Consider the following 22,022-nt stretch of genomic DNA (forward strand, 5'->3'; position numbering starts at 1 on the left):
GTCACTTATCCTGAATTCCAACTGCTAATTATTCTGAATTTAAGTTAAACACGAATTTATTTTGGTTTAGTATTGAATTAGTATTGAATTCATGTTCATGCGAGTCAGCCAAAACTATATGCGAGTCAACCAAAACTATACCATACCGGATCGGGCGCGGACCGGGTTAACAACGACCGCCATTGGTACTGATGACCTACAGGGTACTAATGGAAATTGGGCTACTGTGGGTTGAAGAACAGAACAAGAAGAAGAGGAGGAGTGCGTGTTCGGAAGCAGAGAGAGAGGAGGAAAGGAAAGAGTCTGGGACTGAGAGTAGGGACTTTGAATATTGGGACTATGACAGGAAAGGTAGAGAGTTGGTCGACATGATGCAGAGAAGGAAGGTGGATATACTGTGTGTCCAGGAGACCAGGTGGAGAGGTAGTAAGGCTAGAAGCTTAGGAGCAGGCTTTAAGTTGTACTATCATGGTACTGACAAGAAGAGAAATGGAGTAGAGTTATCTTGAAGGAGGAGTTCTTAAGGAACGTCCTAGAGGTGAAAAGAATGTCAGATAGACTTATGAGTCTGAAATTGGAAATTGAAGGTGTGATGCTCAATGTTGTTAGTGGCTATGCCCCGCAGGTGGGATGTGAATCTGAAGAGAAGGAGAAGTTCTGGAATGAGTTGGATGAAGTGATGCAGAATATTCCCAGAAATGAGAGAGAGATAATTGTTGCAGACTTCAATGGACATGTTGGTGCAGGGGGATGAAGACCTGATGGGGAGATTTGGTATATAGGATAGGAACACAAAGGGACAGATGGTGGTAGATTTTGCAAAAAGGATGGAAATGGCTGTAGTGAATACCTTTTTCCAGAAAAAACAGGAACATAGGGTAACTTATAAGAGTGGAGGTAGGAGCACGCAGGTAGACTACATCTTGTATAGACAAGGTAACCTGAAAGAGATCAGTGACTGCAAAGTAGTTGTAGGTGAGAGTGTAGCCAGACAGCATAGGATGGTGGTTTGTAGGATGACACCTTGGTGACAAGGAAGATGAAGAGGACAAAGGCAGAGCAGAGGACAAAATGGAGGAAGCTGAAAAGGGAGGAGTGTTGCATGGTTTTCAGGGAGGAGTTGAGAAAGGGTCTGGGTGGTCAGGGTGAGCTTCCAGATGATTGGACAACAACAGCTAGTGTTATCAGGGAGACAGGTAGAAGAGTACTTGGTTTGTGATCTGGAAGGAAAGTAGATAAGGAGACTTGGTGGTGGAATGAGGAAGTGCAGGGTATATGCAGAGAAAGCGGTTAGCGATGAAGAAGTGGGATACTGAGAGGACTGAAGAGAACAGACAGGAGTTCAGGGAGATGCGGCGAAAGGTAAAGATAGAGGTAGCAAAGGCAAAACAAAGGGCTTATGATGACTTGTATGCTCGGTTGGATAGTAAGGAGGGTGAGAATGATCTATACAGGTTGGCGAAATAGAGAGATAAAGATGGAAAGGATGTACAACAGGTCCGGGTGATTAAGGACAGAGAGGGAAATGTATTGACAGATGCTAGAAGAGTGATGGGAAGATGGAAAGAGTACTTTGAAGAGCTGATGAATGTGGAAAATGAAAGAGAGGCAAGGGTAGAAGAGGTGACTATTGTAGACCACAAAGTAGCACAAATTAGTAAAAGTGAAGTAAGGAAGGCATTGAAGAGGATGAAGAGTGGAAAAGCAGTTGGTCCTGATGGTATACCTGTGGAGCTGTGGAAGTGTCTAGGAGAGGCAGCGGTAGATTTTCTGACTAGATGATTCAATAGGATCTTAGAGAGTGAGAAGATGCCTGAAGAATGGAGACAAAGTGTGATGGTGCCTATTTTTAAGAATAAAGGGGATGTGCAGAATTGTGGCAACTATAGAGGGATAAAGTTGATGAGCCATACAATGAAGCTATGGGAAAGAGTAGTGGAAACTAGACTGAGAGCAGAAGTCAGCATTTGTGAACAACAGTATGGCTTCATGCCTAGGAAGAGTACTACAGATGCAGTATTTGTGTTGAGAATGCTAATAGAAAAGTACAGAGAAGGCCAGAGGGAGCTGCACTGTGTTTTTGTAGACCTAGAAAAGGCATATGACAGGGTGCCAAGAGAGGAGCCCTGGTATTGTATGAGGAAGTCTGGAGTAGCAGAGAAGTATGTTAGACTGGTGCAGGACATGTGTGCAAGCTGTGAGAAACTGGTACGGTGTGCTGTAGGGGTAACAGAGAAGTTCAAGGTGGAGGTGGGACTCCACCAGGGATCAGCTGTGAGCCCCTTCTTGTTCGCAATGGTGATGGATAGGCTGACAGATGAGGTTAGACAGGAATCCCCATGGACCATGATGTTTGCGGATGACATTGTGATCTGTAGTGAGAGCAGACAACAGGTAGAGGAAAATCTAGAGAGGTGGAGGTATGCTCTGGAAAGGAGAGGAATGAAAGTTAGTCGCAGCAAGACAGAATATATGTGTGTGAATGAGAGGAACTCAGGTGGAACGGTGAGGCTACAGGGAGTGGAGATCAAGAAGCTGGAGGATTTCAGGTACTTAGGGTCAACAGTCCAGAGCAACGGAGAGTGTGGAAAAGAGGTGAAGAGACAGGTCCAAGCAGGTTGGAATGGGTGGAGAAAAGTGTCAGGGGTACTATGTGATAGAAGACTTTCAGCCAGAATAAAAGGAAAGGTGTACAAGACAGTGGTGAGACCAGCGATGATGTATGGACTAGAAACTGATACAATGACCAAAAGACAGCAGGCAGAACTAGAGGTTGCAGAGATGAAGATGTTGAGGTTCTCTTTGGGAGGGACCAGGATGGATAGGATCAGGAATGAGTCTATCAGGGGGACGGCACATGTTAGATGTTTTGGAGAGAAGGTCAGAGAAGCCAGACTGAGATAGTTCGGTCACGTACATAGGAGGGATAGTGAATATATTGGTAGACCGATGCTGGAATTGGAGCTGCCAGGCAAGAGGTCTCGAGGAAGACCAAAGAGAAGATTTATGGACGTAGTGAGAGAGGATATGAAGGTAGTTGGTGTGAGAGAGGAAGATACAGAGAATAGGGTTAGACGGAGAAAGTTGATTCGCTGTGGCGACCCCTGAAGGGAAAAGCCGAAAGAAGAAGAAGAAGAAGAAGAATTGAATTCATGTTCATGGATGAATTAACTAACAGTAAGAGCAGACACCTACATGTAACCTGATGTTTGGCGAGTTACATTACCCACCTGTTTGCTTAGTAATGAGATTAACATAATCCCGCAGCAGCGTAATCAGTGACACTTAGACATCGGATATCCGTGCGGCTAGGAATCCCGGTGTTCCTCTTCTCTACATGGCTGTAGTTTTTAGATGACTGATGTGTGGGATGTGATAAGAGAAAACTTAAATATGCCTAGTGATTTTTTTTTTTGTTTTGTTTTGGACACTAGCAATAATTAGTCTGGAGTTTGATTTCAATTTTTCTTCATGGCTTGATGCTGGATTGATGAAAATTATTTTTTTGTTGCCTGCTTTTGACTAACTGACAAATCTTTGCTCACATTTTACATATTTCCTAAAAAAAGACGGTACATAATGCGTCAGATAAAGAGAAGCTCCATCAGTACTTTCTAAAAAATTCCCAACAAATCACACTCACAGGATCAGAGTGAGTTGTCTGAATATCATCAGGGAGTTGCTTCAAAGTTAGTAAAAGAATCTCTAAATTTAGCAAGAATCTCCTTTCAGCAGGACATTACCGCAAAACCCAAACGAAACAAAAATAGTTGTCTTGAAAATATAGAAATCATCTGACATGGGCAGAAGTTAAATTAAAATGACAGGAAGAATCACAAAGGAATGTTAGTACTTTTCTGAGATGATTTGTTCAAAGGTCATATGAGCGATACCATTTCAGGTTCGAGGCGGGACTCCTCATCCCGCTGCAGACACAAACTTTCTATTTGTGTGTGTGTGCATAAGAGATTATTGTTGAGAAGCAGATTTTGACTGAGTCTGAGTCTGATTTATATAAAAGATCTGTCAGCTGACACCTGTTCTCCTTCCCCCATACTCTCAGCTGAGTATGGTCCGCAGCATGCTGTCCTGGAGCCCTTCGGAGCGGCCTGAGGCCGCCGACATCACCGGGACCCCCCTCTTCCAGGACCTGGAGCTCCCCTGCCGACTGGCCATGAGGCAGCGCTCCCGCACCTACAGCGCCTCATCAATGAGCCGTCCATCCCGACAGGTGTCCGCCACCTAAAGACGACTCGGACGTAATGGCCCTCCATCACCTCCTGCAAGTCAACCACCCCCAAAACACCTTGGATTCACGGCCTCGGAGCTTTAAAATCGCTTTAATTAAAGGCCAAATATCATCTGGGTGACTTCGGCCCTGCCCATTTAACCCCACTTGGCGAAACCTGCCGTCTGGCGCTTTAATCTCCCGTTATGAGTGACAGATTATTTAACCCAAACAAACACAAAAAAAAATCAAACTAAGCAACAGCTGTTCTGTGTAGTCGACGACCAGTCTCGGCTCGAGTGTCCGCAAATAACTGCGAGTGTCTGTCTGTTTGAACCACCTCCCAGCACCAGGTGTATGGCATTTCATCCATTGATACCAGATGTTACTGTTGATCAATAGCTTAAGAGACAAAGATCTGATCGGTGTGTTGTGCCTATGCTTCCAGTTGGGCAGGTCAGTCCTTGATATTCAGTTGAATGAAGCTTTCAATCATGATATTGATTATCCTTTATTGGATTGTTGTTTTTAGGTTGTTAACCAACCAAAATATGTCTTCCTACTGTCCAAATTTCAATATGTTTTTTATGTCTGTCAACGGCGAGATATTATTAATCCGTTGTTTTTTTCAGCATTGGATTTTATCAAGAACCGGATTTTTCAAATTCCACCCAAAATGCCCCCCCCCTTTTTTTTTTGATCTATTTGATCTCCAAGCACTGACATACAGGCATTAGCCGTCTACGACAGGTGATGGAGTCACATCTGCCATGACGGCGTGTAAAAGATGCTGAAATATCAGCGGATTTATTGATATTCGGATGATTAATTTCCCTCGTTGGTATCGGCTCTAGGGTTTTGGCCATGACTTCAACTTTGGGACACGACTCGAGCCCCGTCTAGTCGCCGCACACTGATCGCTCTCAACATTTTGCCAGTGTTGCCGTTCAGCCTCGCTGCACCTCAGGTACCATGACCACGAGGACACTCCCAAGGGGCCTTTCTGATGCTTGATTATCCTGCCCACCGGTGCCACCTACTGACGACCGGTGTAAGCACTACTGGGTGCTCCAACGCCCACCACGCCTGAATTGGAAGACCAAAAAAAAAGAAGAAAAATACTGTTGTTTTTTTACATTATCATTTATATGAAAATTTTGTGATATGTTGCGAGAGGTTAACGAGTTGATGTTGTGGGTCATGATTTGCCTTTTTGGGGGGGAGTAAGCCAGGAGGTAAGAGTATGTGTTTTTTACTTAAAGCCAGTACTTTTTGTTTAGATTTTCACCCAGCGGTGTTCAATCACTTTTTCCTGCCGCACCTCCTTTTTTTTTGTAAATAATCAATGGGAAACGAACAAAAAAAAAAACACTTTTGTTCATTGGGAAGACAAGGAAACCTGTAAATAGTGCTTGTAAAAAGGCGTTTACTTTGTTTTTGTAAGATAGCACGACGCAGTGGGACGAGGAGACGATCTCTGCCATTAATGAATGAGCTGAATGTTGCAGCGTGACCTCGGGAGCGTGGCCACCTCGGTTGCCCTCCGCTAGCTGTCTGAAATTGTTATTCTCAGTGTTCGGTTTTGTGAAAGCTGCTTAAAGCACCAGAGAATAACCCACAGGACCAGAGTGCCATTCGAACGTCATTTAAGTGTACTTCCCCCGCTCCCCTGTAACTGATTGATCAATCACCTCAAGCCACTCCCCAACTCCCCCGTGCCGTGAAAGCGTGACAAACCGTAAATAGCATTTAGCTGAGAGAGGAGTCTCTTGACCCCCCCCCCGTGAGGGCGAGGACATGGACCTGAAGCCGGTCATGTGATCCACTTATGTTTTAACGAGAAGTGCTGGGAGAGTCACATGACCTGTTTGTAATGACACGCACAGACACACACACACACACACACACACACACCGCTATCTGTAACGTGCTTTCAACGATTGTACTTTTCTAAGGATTTTTCTCTGTTTTTGAGAACAGTTTTTTGATTATTATCCTGCAGGGGTTTTTTGAATACTGTCATGTCTTTCATATAATTTTTTTGAGCCAGGAGTCATACTAAAGTTCATCTGTCCGTTCATTTTTCTTATATATTCCCCTTTGAGTCCTTGTTGTCGGTCAAAGGAGCCTGCCGACTTCCGGGGGGAAGTTTGCCTGTTTGCCACAAGAAGGCAGGTGCCCTCCTCTTCTCTGAGGGATGTCACCTACCTCTTGCAGATTAGCTTAGCACAATGAATGGTAGCCTGTGGTAAATGTTAGCCTACCTCGGTCAAAGCACACATTCCAGCTTATCCAAAAGTCCAATGTACACACAGCGACACGTACATTAAACAAATTACAAAATAAATACAAATGTGTTCTGGGTAGAGGGTTTTAGGTGAAAAATGGTGGTTCTCGAAGTTCAGTTAAAAGCAATATACTGACAAAAAAAAAAAAAAAAACACCAAAAAAAGTTGTGACATCATGATGCAGTCTCTTTTCGTTATAACTAATGAATAATAATTTATATAATCCCTGCTCTGTCGCAAGGAAGGTATAAAGTTACTGTTTTCTGAATGAAGTTGGATTGGAGTTATTATCCCACTGGGGACCAAAGCAGACCAGTGAATTTCCCCGCAGAGCTGACGTGCTCCTTTAAAGACAAACTTCTTTCGCACCACAATTACTATGGAGACAGCCTGGGTTTATTTTCAAGGCGAAACAGTTACTTTTGGATACGTACAATAATAACACGTCCCCAAGCTTTTACCGGAAAAATGTGAAAACTCGTACCACAGAAAAAGACTGTTCTCTAGAATGTCAGGCAAATCACTTCCATTGTTGAAAGTTCTCTGTGGGATTAACTTTGAAAAAAACTCAGTTTTGGATTTAGCTCAGTTTAACGCTGACCAGTTTAGCAGCAAAAAGGAAGGAAGCTGTCCCAATTGTTGCTCCGGTCACAAACATGTCTGACATCAGTCTTATTGAAGTTTCCTTTCTCTCTCTCTCTCTCTCTCTCTCTGTAAACTTGTAATAACATGACAAGTCGGTCTCAAATATGTTCGTTGGCTCGTGTTCAACCCCTGGTTCAAATAGTTCCTCAATGCCTCCATCGGGACATGTTGTCGCCTCTTGTTGTGCACAGCCCTGACCTTCTCTGTCCACTGTTGAATTGTAAATATGTTCATTTGCTTTATTTATGTTCCAATGCCGCGATCAATCCTTTGTGGGTTGGTGTTATTATGAACGTGCTTCACGCCGTGGGGCGCGTTGGAATATGACGACTTCTTACAAGTCTAAATTTAATAAACCCTTGTAAACCATTCCTGCAGTTCTCCCGTCTTTTCTGCCCTCAGGAGCTTGGCTTGTGTGCCAATGTTATTTATTTGTTATGATTTAAGATGGACAGGTCAGCTGCCAATCAAGAAACATACGCCCATCTGCTCTAATTCACATCTAGGAATAAGAGTCGCCAATGAACCCGCTGACTTTTGTGACAGTGGGAGGAAGATACCGAACCTTGAGAGAACCCAGTCAGACCAGGAAACTTTTTGCTGGGAGTGCTGACCACTGCGACACCATACGCCCCTGAGCAATTGATTGTTGAAAACAAACTTCATTATCAGTTCTGCCTGCCGGAACGTTCTGTATGTTGAGCCGCCCCTGGAGCTTCCTGTGTTATTAACAGCTGACTCTGAGAAGCATCAACTTTAATAAGAAACTGTCCTGGCGGAGGGAAAGACCCCCTCACTGGGCCAATTTGGGCCCTGCCAATTACGACCTGTGGTGGAGAGATAAAATAAAAGGAAGATGATGGATTAGGAGGCTGAAGTCCTGGGAGGAAGGCATCGTGGGAGGGAGTCATCGCTGAGCTCTGCAGAAAACGACATGCAGAGGTAATGCCATGAAGGAGCTGGGGAGTGGGAGAAATCTGGAAGATTTTTGAGCAGAAAATAGTTTTACCAGCGGAGAAGGTATCAGTATTTTGTTTGCAAGCCCTTAGCCTGAACTTCCCTTTAAATCTCCCCCGTTCATCCAAGAAGATATTTTTGATGTTTCATGTTTTCGCTTTGACTTCAGTCACATGATTGAACCCCCAACTGAAAACTGATTTATAAATCAGACCAAGAAATAGGAAAGTGGTGATTTTCAATCAGGCTCTTGTCAATCCAAGTGGTTTAGTCAAGAGAGATCATTTTTATCTCAATCCACCTGATCAGTCCTCATTGACAGGCACGTGAGGCTAAGATCCTATCAGATCCTGGTCCTGGATCCTGCTAATTGGTACCAACATTCTCCTATTTTGACAGATTAATTCAGAATTGTCCATTTCCAACAGTTCGTAAATGCCCCAATGGATTGCTTTGATATGCTCAATTTGTGCTGGTGCCCCCCTGAAGGACAGTGTTGGTGATAATTTATCATCCAAACTGGAAGAGGAGCCAAGACATCTCTGAAGGGTTTTCTGCACACAAGTTTCATCCTCACCCTCGTTGGCAATAGGACAGTTTGTCCAATCACCTACTAAACTATTGACCAGAACACACACGCACATCCTCTACACAGTCCTTTCCAGATGTTTTGTGTGAATAAAATGATCTGTTCCTTTCTCTGATCCACTGGCTCCAGTCAGAATGGAGAATCCGGACAGCAAATATTGAAAAGCAAGGGAAGGCAACTTCCACCACTATGTTGGGGGGGCAGGTTGGTCCGCTGAGGGGGCTGAAGGGGAACCAGTGATGCCTCCCTGGATGCTGGCTGCCTTAAACCCCTCCACTGAAGAAAAGGAAGCTGGAGCAGTGAAGAAGAAAACAGGATAGGCAGGAGAGAGAACTGTGGTTCAGGAAGCTGAGGTAGAAGAGGGGTGTGTGTGTGTGTGTGTGTGTATGTTTGTGCGGAGAATTAACCTGAACAGGAAAAGACAGGAAGAGACAAACAAAGTCTGGAAACACCGAGGCGTCAGGGGATGAAGGTTGGCGGCGCCGCTGAGGAAAACATTCCCTTTAGCTGAAGCGAGGGAATATGTGATGATAATGAGTTCCTTTTATTTTTTTTGACAGCACTGATGGGGGATCTAGAATGTTTAGGAACTGGTGGTGGGTGCATATCTTTGGATGCCAATCACCGTAAAACATCAACAAGGAAGAAGAAAAGGCGGGAAGGGAGAAGTAGGTAAAACAGTTAGAAGTATGTTAGTTTATGGACGACTGAGAGGTAGTGGAGTTTCAAAAGATCAGTCACTGAATAAGAAAATGAAGAGGACAGACGTGTGGACTCTAGAGAAAAGCTTGAGTGCTAGAGGGAGGCAATGCAGCTTGGTGGAGACAACCTGTATTCAAAAAAGGAGGAGATGCAGAAAATAAGTGAATAATAATCTAATAGTAATGATAAAAAGAAAATGAACCCCCTTGTCCATAATAATGGAAGAATTGACTATAATAATGATCAAAACATTTTAAATTGAAGCCTACATTGTGTCAGAAACTTGTTTGTTTATTCGGTTCCAGCTTGTTGGAGCTTCACTCCCTCTCATATGTCTCTGATGTGAAAACAGTTTTCACACTTGCTGATCAAGTAATTGATCAAGTCCCTGATCAGATCAGCTTGTGCCGAGAAGATCAACTTGTGCAACTGAAAATTAAGGCAAATATTTAATTGGATTGATATTTTTTTCCTAGAATTTTGGTGATTGATCAGGCAGATAATTTGATGCTCTTGCCTGAAAATAGCAACCCATTTTTTTATCACTCTCCAAATCCAGACATTGATTTGATATTTACTTTTTAATGCATTCATGTGTTTAATGAATTAGACATATTTTTCATTAAAAATAAATACCCGGTCAAATGATATTTTTGCTCATACAGAATTGTACAAAATGCAGAACAACCACTGAGTGAATCAAGTGATAAAGAAATGAGAATGATAGCAATGTTTTTCAAAATTATGGAAAACAAAAGATAGACAGTATGTTCTTCAATGAAATCTTGTTCTTTTGCCGCCTACAAGTTCAATGAGCTACATATTTGCCTACATTCATTTTCTTGAATTAAGTTTTAAAATATAGTCAAATACAATATTTTAGGCTTGTGTTAATTTGACGATAAATAAATGAATAGAAAAAAATAAAATTCATGCTGCTTGAATAAGATGAGTCTTTTTTCCACATCATTTCAATATTCTAAGTGGATCTGGTGATTTAAAGTTCTTGCGATTGCGCATTTCCGTTCCTATCACGTCACTTCCGCATGTCAATATGCGGCTCGGTAGTGCGGCGCTGGGAAACATAAGCACAGGGGAAGATGTAAGCCAGCTAACGGGCCGACGCCACCGCCAACCCGCTCGCTAGACGTCCGACACCCGGGGAGAACGCTCCCCCCGCGCCCCGGTGACAACCGGCGTCCCGCCCGCGGCGCAGATCGTCGGGTCGCGCTCTCTCGCTCTCCCCTCCCCAAGAAACAGCGCAGTGTCTGCCTTATAGAAGCAGCCATCTTTTGTGAGAGAATGTACGGGGCGACGCGGCCGCGGGCCTGCTCGGGCTGCAGCGGCCAGGGACGGAGCCCCGCGGTGCTCATGGCCGCGCTGCTGCTTGCCGCCGCCGGGCTGCTCGCGGGGCTCTCCGAGGCTGCCGAGGCGAAGGAGTGCGACAAGCCGTGTATGAACGGACAGTGTAACGCCGTTACCGGTAACTGTGTGTGCTTCCCCGGCTGGGTCGGGGACCAATGCCAGCACTGCGGCGGGAGATTCAGGTACTCCAGCCCGGACACACACTCACACACACGCACACACTCACGCATTAAACCTGCTTTTTGACAAAATATGTATAAATGCTTGCGTTTCGCCAGCTTGGTTAGCTAACTTGACAACCCGGCTAGGGGATGCTGAGCAGCTCACCTGAGGCTGCTACCCTACTCAACCCCCATGCTAGCAAGGACGCCCCCTTCCCTTTAAACACCCTAAATCCCTTTTTGTTTGTTTGTTTGTTTGTTGTCGTAACATGACGACGCGTCGTCTCATACCCACGCCGGTGTCACGTAGTCCCGTCACCGTGGACGCCGTGACGGGCTCATCAAAATAAGGCTCCGTTTGTCCGGTGTTCAGGACAAACTGGCGCCGTGACCCGAGAACTCTTTAAATCAGGCAACACTTCCAGCTTTGAGCGACTCCGCCATCCACGCCATTTCCATGCTTTCCGTTGAATTGTTACCTGCTTCTGATTAAATCATGAGAAAGTTCGGAGTTTCACGTTTTGGTTCAGAAAAATAAACCAAGTGAGTGGACCCAGTAGTAATGACTTTCGTGGCATAATGGCGCCTGTGACTAATGACGCTGCCCCTGGAGTCCCTCATAAATGTGTTGACATCAAAGTCAGTAGCCAGGTAATGATTCTGTTGTAAAAAAAAAAACAAAACATAAATGATCCGTTTATCCCTGGCATTTTGAGCAACACAACAGAGGCTCAGGCGAGTCCTGTTGTGTGTCAAAGAAAACCATCCTCACCCCCATTGTGTCAACCGCCTGACGAAATTCAGAAATTTCCCATAGCCAACACATTAGACACCCCCCATTTTTGTAATTTTTGCGACGAATGTGGAGTGTCATGTCTACGTCAACACCAGTATCGATTTCTAAACCTAATCTAAATAAAGGCGGAGGTTGTGTTTTCCATATATTTCAGTTGTAAATGACAATTGCGTCCCTCCACTGACGATATACTTGAAAGTAGGCTGTTCTCCCGGTATGTCTAAAAATGACAAAAGAGGGGTGTCTTATGCATTGGTGTGTGATAAGGAGGGAAGTTTCACATTTCGACAAGCGGTTGCAGCGTTTGGAGTGAGGATGTGTTGGTCAAAGACGTTGGCAGTAACGCCAATTTTTCTGAAATCTTCGCCGACTCACATGGGACTGATGGATGAGTTGCGGTCCGTGTCGGATCAGAGGATTCACTATCAATCAAAGATCTAGTTGGTTTGTTGTAGCCACAGCGTTGCTTTGGATGTTTGGTTGGATGTAGGTTGTAATGTTGGTGTCAGGACATCTGGTGTCTTATTCAGATCCTGAGGACCATCTGTCATTGATACATGGCTGTGTTGAAGTTGTTGACTGGGATAGGTGTCTTGTCTTTATTATGTTTGCAGTTTGGTGTATTCAACTGTCTGTTTGCAGCTGAAATGTGACATCTTTAAGATGATAAACCAACATCTCTCTGAGGTGGTTGAAAATGGTTGTTGATCCCTGGCAACTTTTATAGGCGCTTGGTGGAATCACACAGTCTGTTGTGACACTTTTCCTGTGACGGCTTGTGAACGTGACTTTTATTCTTTTACTTGGTTTGTACTTTGAGCCAAAAGAGGAAAGACATGCAGCTTGCATTAAAGGTTTGCTTCTGTCAAAAATTCCACTACTCCTAACACAACCACTTATTGACATTTATGACATTTTTAAGTCACCTATGTATATTTTTAGTTACCTACATATATCTTTATCTATCTCTCTATATATATATGTGTGTGTGTGTGTGTGTGTGTGTATATATGCATGTACATGTATGTGTGTATATATCCAGTCAGGTCAATAAGTATTTGATTCCCCTGGGATTTCACAAGTTCTTCCACTTAGAAATCATGGAGGGATCTAAAATTTTCATCATTGGTTCATTTCCACCCTGAGAGACAGAATAAAAAAAAAATCAGAAATCACATCGAATGATATTTTTTTTCACAATTTATTTGCAAATTATAGGGTCAAATAAGTATTTGATAACTTTCGTATCAACCAGATTTCTGACCGTCATAGACCTGTTCCTCTGCTTGGAAAGAGTCCAACTACACTCTGCTCATCATTCTAATTGAGCAGCACATATTCGCAGTTTTTAGCCTTCTTTAAGACAACTGTGCACCCCACAATCTGTCAAAAGTGTAGCAGCCAACATGAGTAAAACCAAAAAGCTGTCAAAAGACACAAGTGTCAAAATTGTTGATCTTCACAAAGCTGGAAAGGGCTACAGAGCAATAGCCAAGCAGCTTTGCGAAAAAAAGGACAACTGTTGGAGGCATTTTCAGCAAATAGAAGAGGCTAATGATGAGTGTCAATGTCTCATGGACTGGGGCCCCACGGAAGACGTAATGGTTTAAAATTATACATTGCACGGAAGGTTCCCCTGCTTAAGTCAGCCCATGTCAAGGCCCGTCTGAAGTACCAGGGACCATCTGGATCGTGGGTGCCCATACCATTTTGATGATCTATCAGCAGTGTGTGTGTTTGTGCGTGTGTGTGTGCACGTGCGCGCACGTATTTTTCCCTTGCACAACGGCATGAACATATATGGCACAATATAATTAATTTTTGGCCAATGCCTTACTCTGATGATGTCTTGCACTGAATGGACTAAGTCAACTATCAGGGAGCCCAGCCTCTAACACACTTCAAAATCTATCATTCATGGTGGAACAGTGTTCGTATCGAGATCTCGGATTGTATATGTCTGTATTGACTGTATGTCAATCAAACACGCCAATGCCGCAGTTGGGATGGATGATAGGCTAACAGCTATTTTTAATGACACGCGATCTATCTACACTACTTGCAATGTCACGTATTCTGCTCCTCGGGATTGAGTCGTTTTTTTTTTCACGTTGTGCGGAAGAGTTTATTTTGAAAGGCTGGGCTCTGCGATCGACCCGTGTTGCCTTTTCGATCGACCAGTTGATCAGGATCAAGGTGTTGGGTGCCCCTGGTCTGGATGGTCCAGAGGACTCGTGAGAGAAAGTTTTGTGGTCAGATGAGACCAAAATAGAACTTTTTGTTCTTTACTTCATTTGCAGAGGAAGAAAGATGAGTATCATCCCAATAATACCATACGTGCAGTGAAGCATGGGGGTGGAAGCGTCATGCTCTGGGGGTGTTTTGCAGCACAGGGGCCTGGACGACTACACTCTATTAAGGAGAGGATGAATGAGGCCATGTATTGGGAGATATTGGGCAAAAACCTCCTTCCCTCAGTCAGAGCATTGAAGATGGGTTGTGTCTGTGTCTTCCAACATGACAACAACCCAAAGCACACGGCCAGGAAAACCAAGGAGTGGCTCAGTAAGAAGCATGTCGAGGTTCTGGAGTGGCCCAGCCAGTCTACAGACCTAAATTCAATAGAAAACCTTTGCAAAGAGCTGAAACTCTGTGTTTTGCTCAGCGACAGCCCTGAAACCTGAGAGATCTAGAGAAGATCTGTATGGACGAGTGAGACAAAATCCCTGCTGCAGAGTGTGCAAACCTGGCGAAGACCTACAGGAACTGTTTGACCTCTGCAATTGTTAACAAAGGCTTCTGTGCCAAATATTAGAATTGTTTGACCCAAGGGATCAAATTCTTATTTGACCCTGTAATTCACAAAATAAATTGTTAAAAAAAAATACAATGTGATTTCTGATTATTATTTTTTTTTTATTCTGTCTCTCTCAATGGAAATGCACCAACAATGAAAATTTTAGACCCCTCCATGATTTCGAAGTGGAAGAACTTGCAAAATCACAGGGGGATCAAATACTTATTGATCTGACTGTGTGTGTAAATTTGTACATTTGAGGGCAATTTAAGACTGAGCTACTACTACGCTAAGACTTATGACTTACCAGCTTACACTTAAAGACTGAGAAGATGGTAGTGAACTCTGACCCTGCTTAGACCTCCCTGCGGCTCTTAAGATTACCTCACGATTTTCCTTACAACTGTCAGTCTGCGACTGGAAAATTATAAGGCATTAGAACAATTGGAAATAACCTGGAATATCATACAAAACTCTTAGATATTCATCCATCGTTTATTTTCATTTTATTTAATTATATGTGAATGTTACCAATAACAGAAGTAGCAGATTGTTTTGACTCCGCCTCTATTTCAAAGTGTCAACTGATGAAGAACAGCCGCAGAATGGCTTCCAATAAACAAGATTATATAATCATTGGTTTAGACTCTGTCAATAATTCTTCAGCCCTACTCTTCCTCATTGAGCATGTCCGAACTGGGCTGGGTGCAGGGTTTGGCAGTTGCCAGGTTACTGGACCCGCGTTGGTGGGAAGGTGTTGGGTGTCTCCTGAAGGACATTGGACTGAGGTCCAAACCAAGTGCTTTGTTCTGTCAAAAGACTCTGTGAGTGTGAAGGGGAGAAGGAAGAGTGCAATTCTGTATAATTGAACTGATCCCTCGCGGTCATCACTTAGCCCATTTGTTTTTTGTTCTCAACTCTGATCTTCCCCTTGTCAGTTTTATTTGACTCATTCATTGAACGCCTGTTTTTAAGTTGTTACTTGCTCTGTGCACAATATTATTTCTAGCCATTTTCATGCATTTTAGCTTTTCTTGAAGATTTTGAGGGATTTTTGTTTTATTTTTTGTCATTCTCATGTTAGTGATTATTTTCAGCGACTTTCTTGCAGATCTCCATGAAAGTATTATTTGTAAATTGATTTGATCATGAATATTTTTGGAATTTCGATGAATTGCAGACACAATAAACAAAACAAATACGACTGGCTTTTCTCAAAAAGTGAATCATGTCTGGTTGCAGAAGGTCAAGTGACCCGTCTCAAATTTAACCACCAAATTATCACTTATTTTAAATCTGTCTGTCAGCTGACGTGGTTCTGTGCAGGATTCTGATCTATATCAGGTGGGAGCCGACGCGGTGGACTGTTATACAGTAAAGCAGGAAAACGTCAGCAACCTGGGGTCAAAGTGTGAGCAACACACCATGCTGGGTGAGCAGCCAGGAGGTGGGGGAAAGGTAATGAATAAGAATAATAAGAATAAGAATAAGAACAACTTTATTAATCCCGAAAGAAATTGCAGTGCCAGAGTGCTACGTCACACCAGTAACTATCACCACCATGAAAAGCCCCCCTGCCCCCCTACACACAGTCAGGAGGTCGTCACCTGAGAGGGCAGTTAAACCACCTAACAACAATGTCTGTATGATCTAAATATGAAACTCCTGGAAATTAAATTAAAATCTACTTACTAACTATTAAACAGTAAAATAATCTGAAAATGAGTTACCAAGGAAAAACAAAGTTTGTAGCTTGTAAATTTTCCCCAGATTGTTTCATATTTGTCCTTAAAGAAGTTCTGTTGTCCTGAAAATGATTCAGAAGATATTCATTTGAAAATTAAGTATCGATGAACTCCATGGAAATTTTACAGGGAAGTAGGTGACGGAAGATAAAGTCCTGAAAATTGGAATAATTCCCATAGAAACCAGAAAATAGTTGAGATATGGTGAAATAAAAAAAAGAAAAAGTTTCTAAAAAATGTCTGTTTAAAAATCTATTTGAAAATTTCTTATAAAAAAAAGGTTTGTTAGTTAAATTTAAAGTTAAAGGTTTTAAGTTAAGGAGGGAAACCATCGTCTCAATTCATAAATTGACTTGAGAAAATCTATAGTAAGTTAGTAAAAAGAGAATTTTGTAAGTAATCATCTAAAACCCTGGGGGAATTTGCCCTGAAAAGAGCAACTTCTAATCTTGAGCACCTTAGTGGCAGCACCAGCAGGCCACACTGTCAGACTGCAGAGGATGCTGTTAATTTAAGAGTATCATGTGGAGAAAATAGAAATATATTTCCTCAGGAGTAGGGTGTTATGATAGTGTTTAAGGTAACATTTACACTAGTGCTATTTGGTACGCTTCAAACGAACCGATACATTCTGGGATAGTCTGGTTCAGTTGGGCTTGTGTGAACGCTCAAATAGACTGTTGCGCATCAAAGAAACAATCTCCTATTCACTTGAACAGACGAGTCTTGGTTCCTTTCCGCTTGATCTCTGACGTGGTTCGTTTGGGGTCAGAAAACATCAAACAACACCACCAAACCAGGCCTCAACCAAAGAGCGTAACCGGAGCAAAATGCAGCGCAGTTTGGGAACCAGGAAGTAAATAAATGGCTGATAAGTCAGTTGAAGAGTGTCGGCTTCAGGTTCAAAGATGACAGTACATGTCTCCTCATTGTTCTGTCCAATAGACAGTTCTCTTCTTTGTTGTTTTGTTCTCTGGTGTTTATTATCAGCTGGTAATCCTGCTGGTTGATGCATTGATATTACTAGCCAGAGAATGTCACCCTTATATGATATTGTTGGCAAGGTTCGGTCCGTTTGTCAAAGTGCTGTGTCAAAGCAAAGCGAACCAAAGGAAAAAACTGCAACATTGCCCCCGGCCCCCCTTCGAATCAAGTCCTGTGAACTGTTAAGTGTTGAAATGACCTTGTCCTGAAAATACTCTGTGACACACCTGGAGCAAAGTGTGGTAGTGATGCCATACTTAAGTGAGAACACCACTAAAGAAACCAGTTAAAGAACTTTGTATTTAAATAATTTCAAAATCTTTGTGGTTCTGTTGTATGGTTTCTTCTCTGCTGTCCTTTATTCCATATTTTTTTTTTTGCAAAGCAGTTTATTTTTGTCAGAGGCATCAGAGATCTGACTGCCCCGGCCGCACTCACACATCTCCATGCTTGTAGGAGGCTTCTGCTTGCAAATGTTTCTCTGCAGTATTTTATCCATCGATTTATTTTGTATATTTTTTTATTATTAATTTTTATCTCTCAAAACTGTGAACGCCACAAATTGAATTCCCTTCACCTCCGGTGAACTGCAGCGGGGGCAAAGCGATATCTCTTTGCAGAGATACTGACCTGCAGCTGTTTTCAGTTTTTTATTTATTTTAAATCAGTGTAACCAGGTTTTTAAGAAGCCACTGTGCTTTCCTCCTCTCTCAATGTGAAACAGTAAAGGTGAAACTGATGGTTGTTTTTTACAGACACCCTGACATCTGACGAGCCCCTTTAACCCTGTATCAGCCGTATGTGAGTGTGTATTTTTGTGTCCAAGAGAGAGAGAGCATGAGATAAAAATCAGATGTGGGGAAACTCCAGACAATAAAGCTGAGCTGTTGAATCAGACTTTGTGTTTGGGAACCCCCTGGGCGTGGGGCCCCTACAGGGCAGCCCCCCTCCTGGAGTGCAGGGCCCCCAGAGGGCCTTGATGTGTCTCTGCTCTCTTTTTCCAGCTCCAGCTTGTTTTGACTAATTAGCCTTGGCTAAAACTTGATCATGGCATTGGTTTGTTTGATGTGAAACTGAGGTTGACTTTCAAACTCCTTTCAGATCACTTAAAAAGTGCTTGTATGAGAGTGAGATAAGGTCTGTAAGCCATTGCTGCGGTTATGACTGTGGTCGGTACCTCTGAGAATACGGCATCTGGAGCTTCTGGGGGGGGATTTCATCAGATTTGGCAGAAAAAGTGTTTTTTGGACAGTAGACAGAAATTCACAGGCGATGAGGTCGTTCCTCACAGTGGAATTTATTTAATTTCTGTTTCCTACTAACACTGCTTATGTATTTCTTTCTTTATTTTAGTTTTTGCTGATTTTTAAATGCCTTAACTTCAGAACTAAGGGATCCCATAGTATGTACATATTATATAAAATACTTAACATCATCAATTATGTACATTTTGTGCTCTTGAGAAATAGATAATCAAGTTGAAGCCTTTTTGCTGGAGAGGTAACAAAACAAAGAAAATAACCATGGGCTGAAACTAGTCTATATATCCCAAACTGTGATGGAGGCCATTATCAGACCTTGATCAGATTACCTGTGTGCCGAAAAAGTGATTTTCTGATTTCACAGGTGAATTCCAGTTGTTTTTTATCTCTTGAAAGAAAAAAATTAGGTGACCTTTAGCTGATTTGTCAGATTGTCTGTGATTGTTTTACTTTTTTTTGGACTGCATGTTTTCTTTTGGAAAATGTGCTGGTCATTTTCAGTATTATTATTCTATTACCATTCGATTATGTAGCTTCATTATATTTATAATGCACTATTTGTGATTATTTATCTATACCTAGGAATCCTTATTACAGTCATTCACTGAGGAGCTGGTTCTTTAGTGGGTGATGTTTGTGTGCTGAGTGAAGCCTCACTAGTCTCCCCTCTCTGTTCGCCCTCATCGCCTTTTCAGGGATTGTTTGCTCTGCTGTCGGGCTGCCATTTGCAGAGCAGCACGGCCTGGCGAGGACAACCGGCCCGAGACACCTGCTCTTTTATTCTGTGTGTTGCGAGACGTATCAGAGTCTGCCGGCCCTTTCCAAAGAGTCTGTCACAAAGGCCCCTGTTCAGAGCGTCCATTAGCATGCGGACTGTGCTGCTAGCAGGGCTCAGGTTCACATGGGGTGTCGGAGTGCTGCTCCATATGGGTCTGCGTGGACCACTTCAGGAAGTTACTCAATAATCAGCAAGAAAAAAAATGACCTAAATAAGACCAAAAATTAAGGTCTAAATAACATTTAAAATAAAGCAAAAACTTAATACATATAAAATTTATAAATTGGAGATAATGCAAAAAAGAAAATGCAATAAAAACCAATAAGCCATAATAAAAAAATAGCAATAAATTGACTCACAATTATCAAGAATTTTTGCAATTATATTAAAAAAAAAACAGAACATTTTGGAATTTCATGAAAAACACCTAGTTATTTTCACAGTGATGTGAACAGACATTTGGTCTTCTGTTGTGTGTCTAGGTCTATCAGTTTTGGCTCTTAAGCCTCTGCTGGCATTACAAAGAGCAAACAGCACAATGACCCTGCTTGCAGGCACGATTAGCATGCATCCTGCACAGCTAGCAGAGTGCAACACCATATGGGTCTCCACTGACCACTTCAGGAAATGACCAGACAATCAACAAGAAGCTTTGAAACAAAATCATTAAATTTGGAAAAACATCAAATAAAAAAAATGCTAGAAATTGCACATGAAACTTCCTGGCTGCACCTGATTGGACACAACCCCCTCTCCAGGACTTGAAACCAGAGCAAAAATGGTGGTGTATTGGCCAAATTCTCCAATTTAAAACTCGCGAGGGGTGAGTGACGCCCTTTCTGTAATATCTGTTGTTATCTATTGTCAATAACAGTTCTAATGGATATCTAATTACTATATCCTAATAAGCAATCTGTTAATCAAATGCATGTTGCCACATCCCAGTACTTATTATACTCCTTGACAAACCGGTTGGTCTATGAATTTCAGAAATCAACAGTTAAACTGGAACACACACAAACCTCGCCAACCAAAAGCTGGTTCTGCTAGCCTTCCCTTGTCACGTCGCCGTGGCTCTCTTGAGTTGTCATTATTATGATGAAGTAAACATTTGGCTGGATACCTTTCCTGGCAGAATGGCTGAGCCAGCAGAGGATCGTCCACACAACCGTGAGCTCAGTGGGGATTTTCCCGGCAGTAAATGGGCTAAAATGGTAGCGCCATAACAGGGGTGTTTGTCATTAACTGTGGCTTCCTTCTTGGGCAGACAACTGAAAACAGTTTCTTAAATGGAGTTTGACCATTTATACACATGCTGTACAGACGTACACACACACACGGCGCGTGACCTCAAAGATTCAAGTCTCCAAGTAACACTCAGCGCTGCTGACTGTTGGACAGGCTTCAGTCAAATGTGTGATACCACATGTCCTGCTTGAAGGCACGCCTTTTTATTGTTGGGACTCTAATGATGCTTTAGAATTTAAATTCTGGCAAAACCAAAGTGAAAGCAGGCTTGCACAGAAGCACGCCCCCACATACATGTAAACCTAGGACAGGAAAGAGATGCAAAGATTCACTGGGCGGCAGCTGTATATGTTGGGTGCTGTGTGTTTTTGTTGCGGTGTGTTGATCCTCAGAGGGAGCTGGATGTGTTTGTGTGTGTTTGTCAGCTCCTTGGGGAGGTTGTGGGTCCTGCTGCGGGAGCTGGCCGTTTTATGAAGAATGAGAACGTTGAGAGCTTGAACTGAATAAAATTGCGGTTAGACCGTGTTGTAAGAGAACTCCACTTCATATTTTTTTTTTAACTTATTTTTTTGTCTATCTCAGTCTGTGTCTCTTCATCTCTCTTGTCCGTGCATTTATCTATTATCTCTGTAATGTTAGTATCTATCAGTCTATTCCTATATTTCTTCCGTGTGTGTGTGCGTGTCTCATTGTCTCCAAATATGTTATAAAGGAGAAAATGTACCTTTATCGTCACATTCAATTGCACAGAGAGCACAGCATTAGAAATTTGACCCTGGCTTTCACTTATCATGGATGAACCATGAGCAGAAGGCAACTACTGAACAGCACCAGGGGAGCAACAACATCTAAGTAAGCTAGGAGGAAGCTAGAATCGAACCAGGAATGTTCAGCTCCAAGGAAGACTGCCTAACCACGCCACGCCTCCCTGGTCCATCTGTATGAACAATCTTACCGTCTATCTCTTCCGCTCACGATCACAAGTCCTTTCCTTTTCCCTTTAGTGGATTTGGACTTCCTTCCTCCTGAAACTCGCAATTAATTACCTTCTTAAAAAAGAGATGAATCGAGTCACTCTAACTAATCATCCTGCTTATTTTTATGACCTGCATGGTTGCAGATAAATTTTCAGCTTAATTTAGTCGAGTTTGACTTCTGATGATGATTAAATCATATTTTGCTTTTTTTCATCATTTATGGCAATTGGTTGTCCATTTTGACTGCTGTGTATACAGTATGTAATACGTGTACACACACACACACACCCGCACATATACTCAGTCTTGTTGCCTTATTGTTTTCCTGTCAAGACTTTTTGTATGGTAGTTTGTCAAGGTTTCTGATTGGTCGACTGGGTTTGATAGAGAAGCAGGAGAGTCTGTGCCGTGGTTTGACCATATAAGGGTAAAAACATGTGAATGGATTAGATTAAAGATTAGATTAAAAATCTAATATCTCATGAATTTTGTAGTAATTT

At 42.6% G+C, this 22,022-nt stretch overlaps 2 protein-coding genes across 6 annotated transcripts in view; both read left to right on the forward strand.

Moving 5' to 3' along the window:
• eif2ak3 (eukaryotic translation initiation factor 2-alpha kinase 3) overlaps positions 1-7,531 on the forward strand; it is a 43,497-nt gene extending 35,966 nt beyond the window's left edge. For both annotated transcript variants that reach the window (XM_086152449.1, XM_086152439.1), the window contains one exon: positions 4,064-7,531. In XM_086152449.1, the coding sequence (XP_086008575.1) occupies positions 4,064-4,246 (183 nt within the window). In that variant the 3' untranslated portion in view covers positions 4,247-7,531. The remainder of the gene's footprint in view (positions 1-4,063) is intronic.
• A 2,940-nt stretch (positions 7,532-10,471) lies between these two features.
• atrn (attractin) overlaps positions 10,472-22,022 on the forward strand; it is a 128,450-nt gene continuing 116,899 nt past the window's right edge. For all 4 annotated transcript variants that reach the window (XM_086152461.1, XM_086152471.1, XM_086152481.1 and 1 more), the window contains exon 1: positions 10,472-10,956. In XM_086152461.1, coding sequence (XP_086008587.1) covers positions 10,712-10,956 — 245 coding nt within the window. In that variant the 5' untranslated portion in view covers positions 10,472-10,711. The remainder of the gene's footprint in view (positions 10,957-22,022) is intronic.

The sequence above is a fragment of the Fistularia commersonii genome, chromosome 1 (assembly GCF_037954325.1).
Source record: "Fistularia commersonii isolate RoL2024-O1a breed Wild chromosome 1, RoL_Fcom_v1.0, whole genome shotgun sequence".
Lineage (NCBI taxonomy): Eukaryota > Metazoa > Chordata > Actinopteri > Syngnathiformes > Fistulariidae > Fistularia > Fistularia commersonii.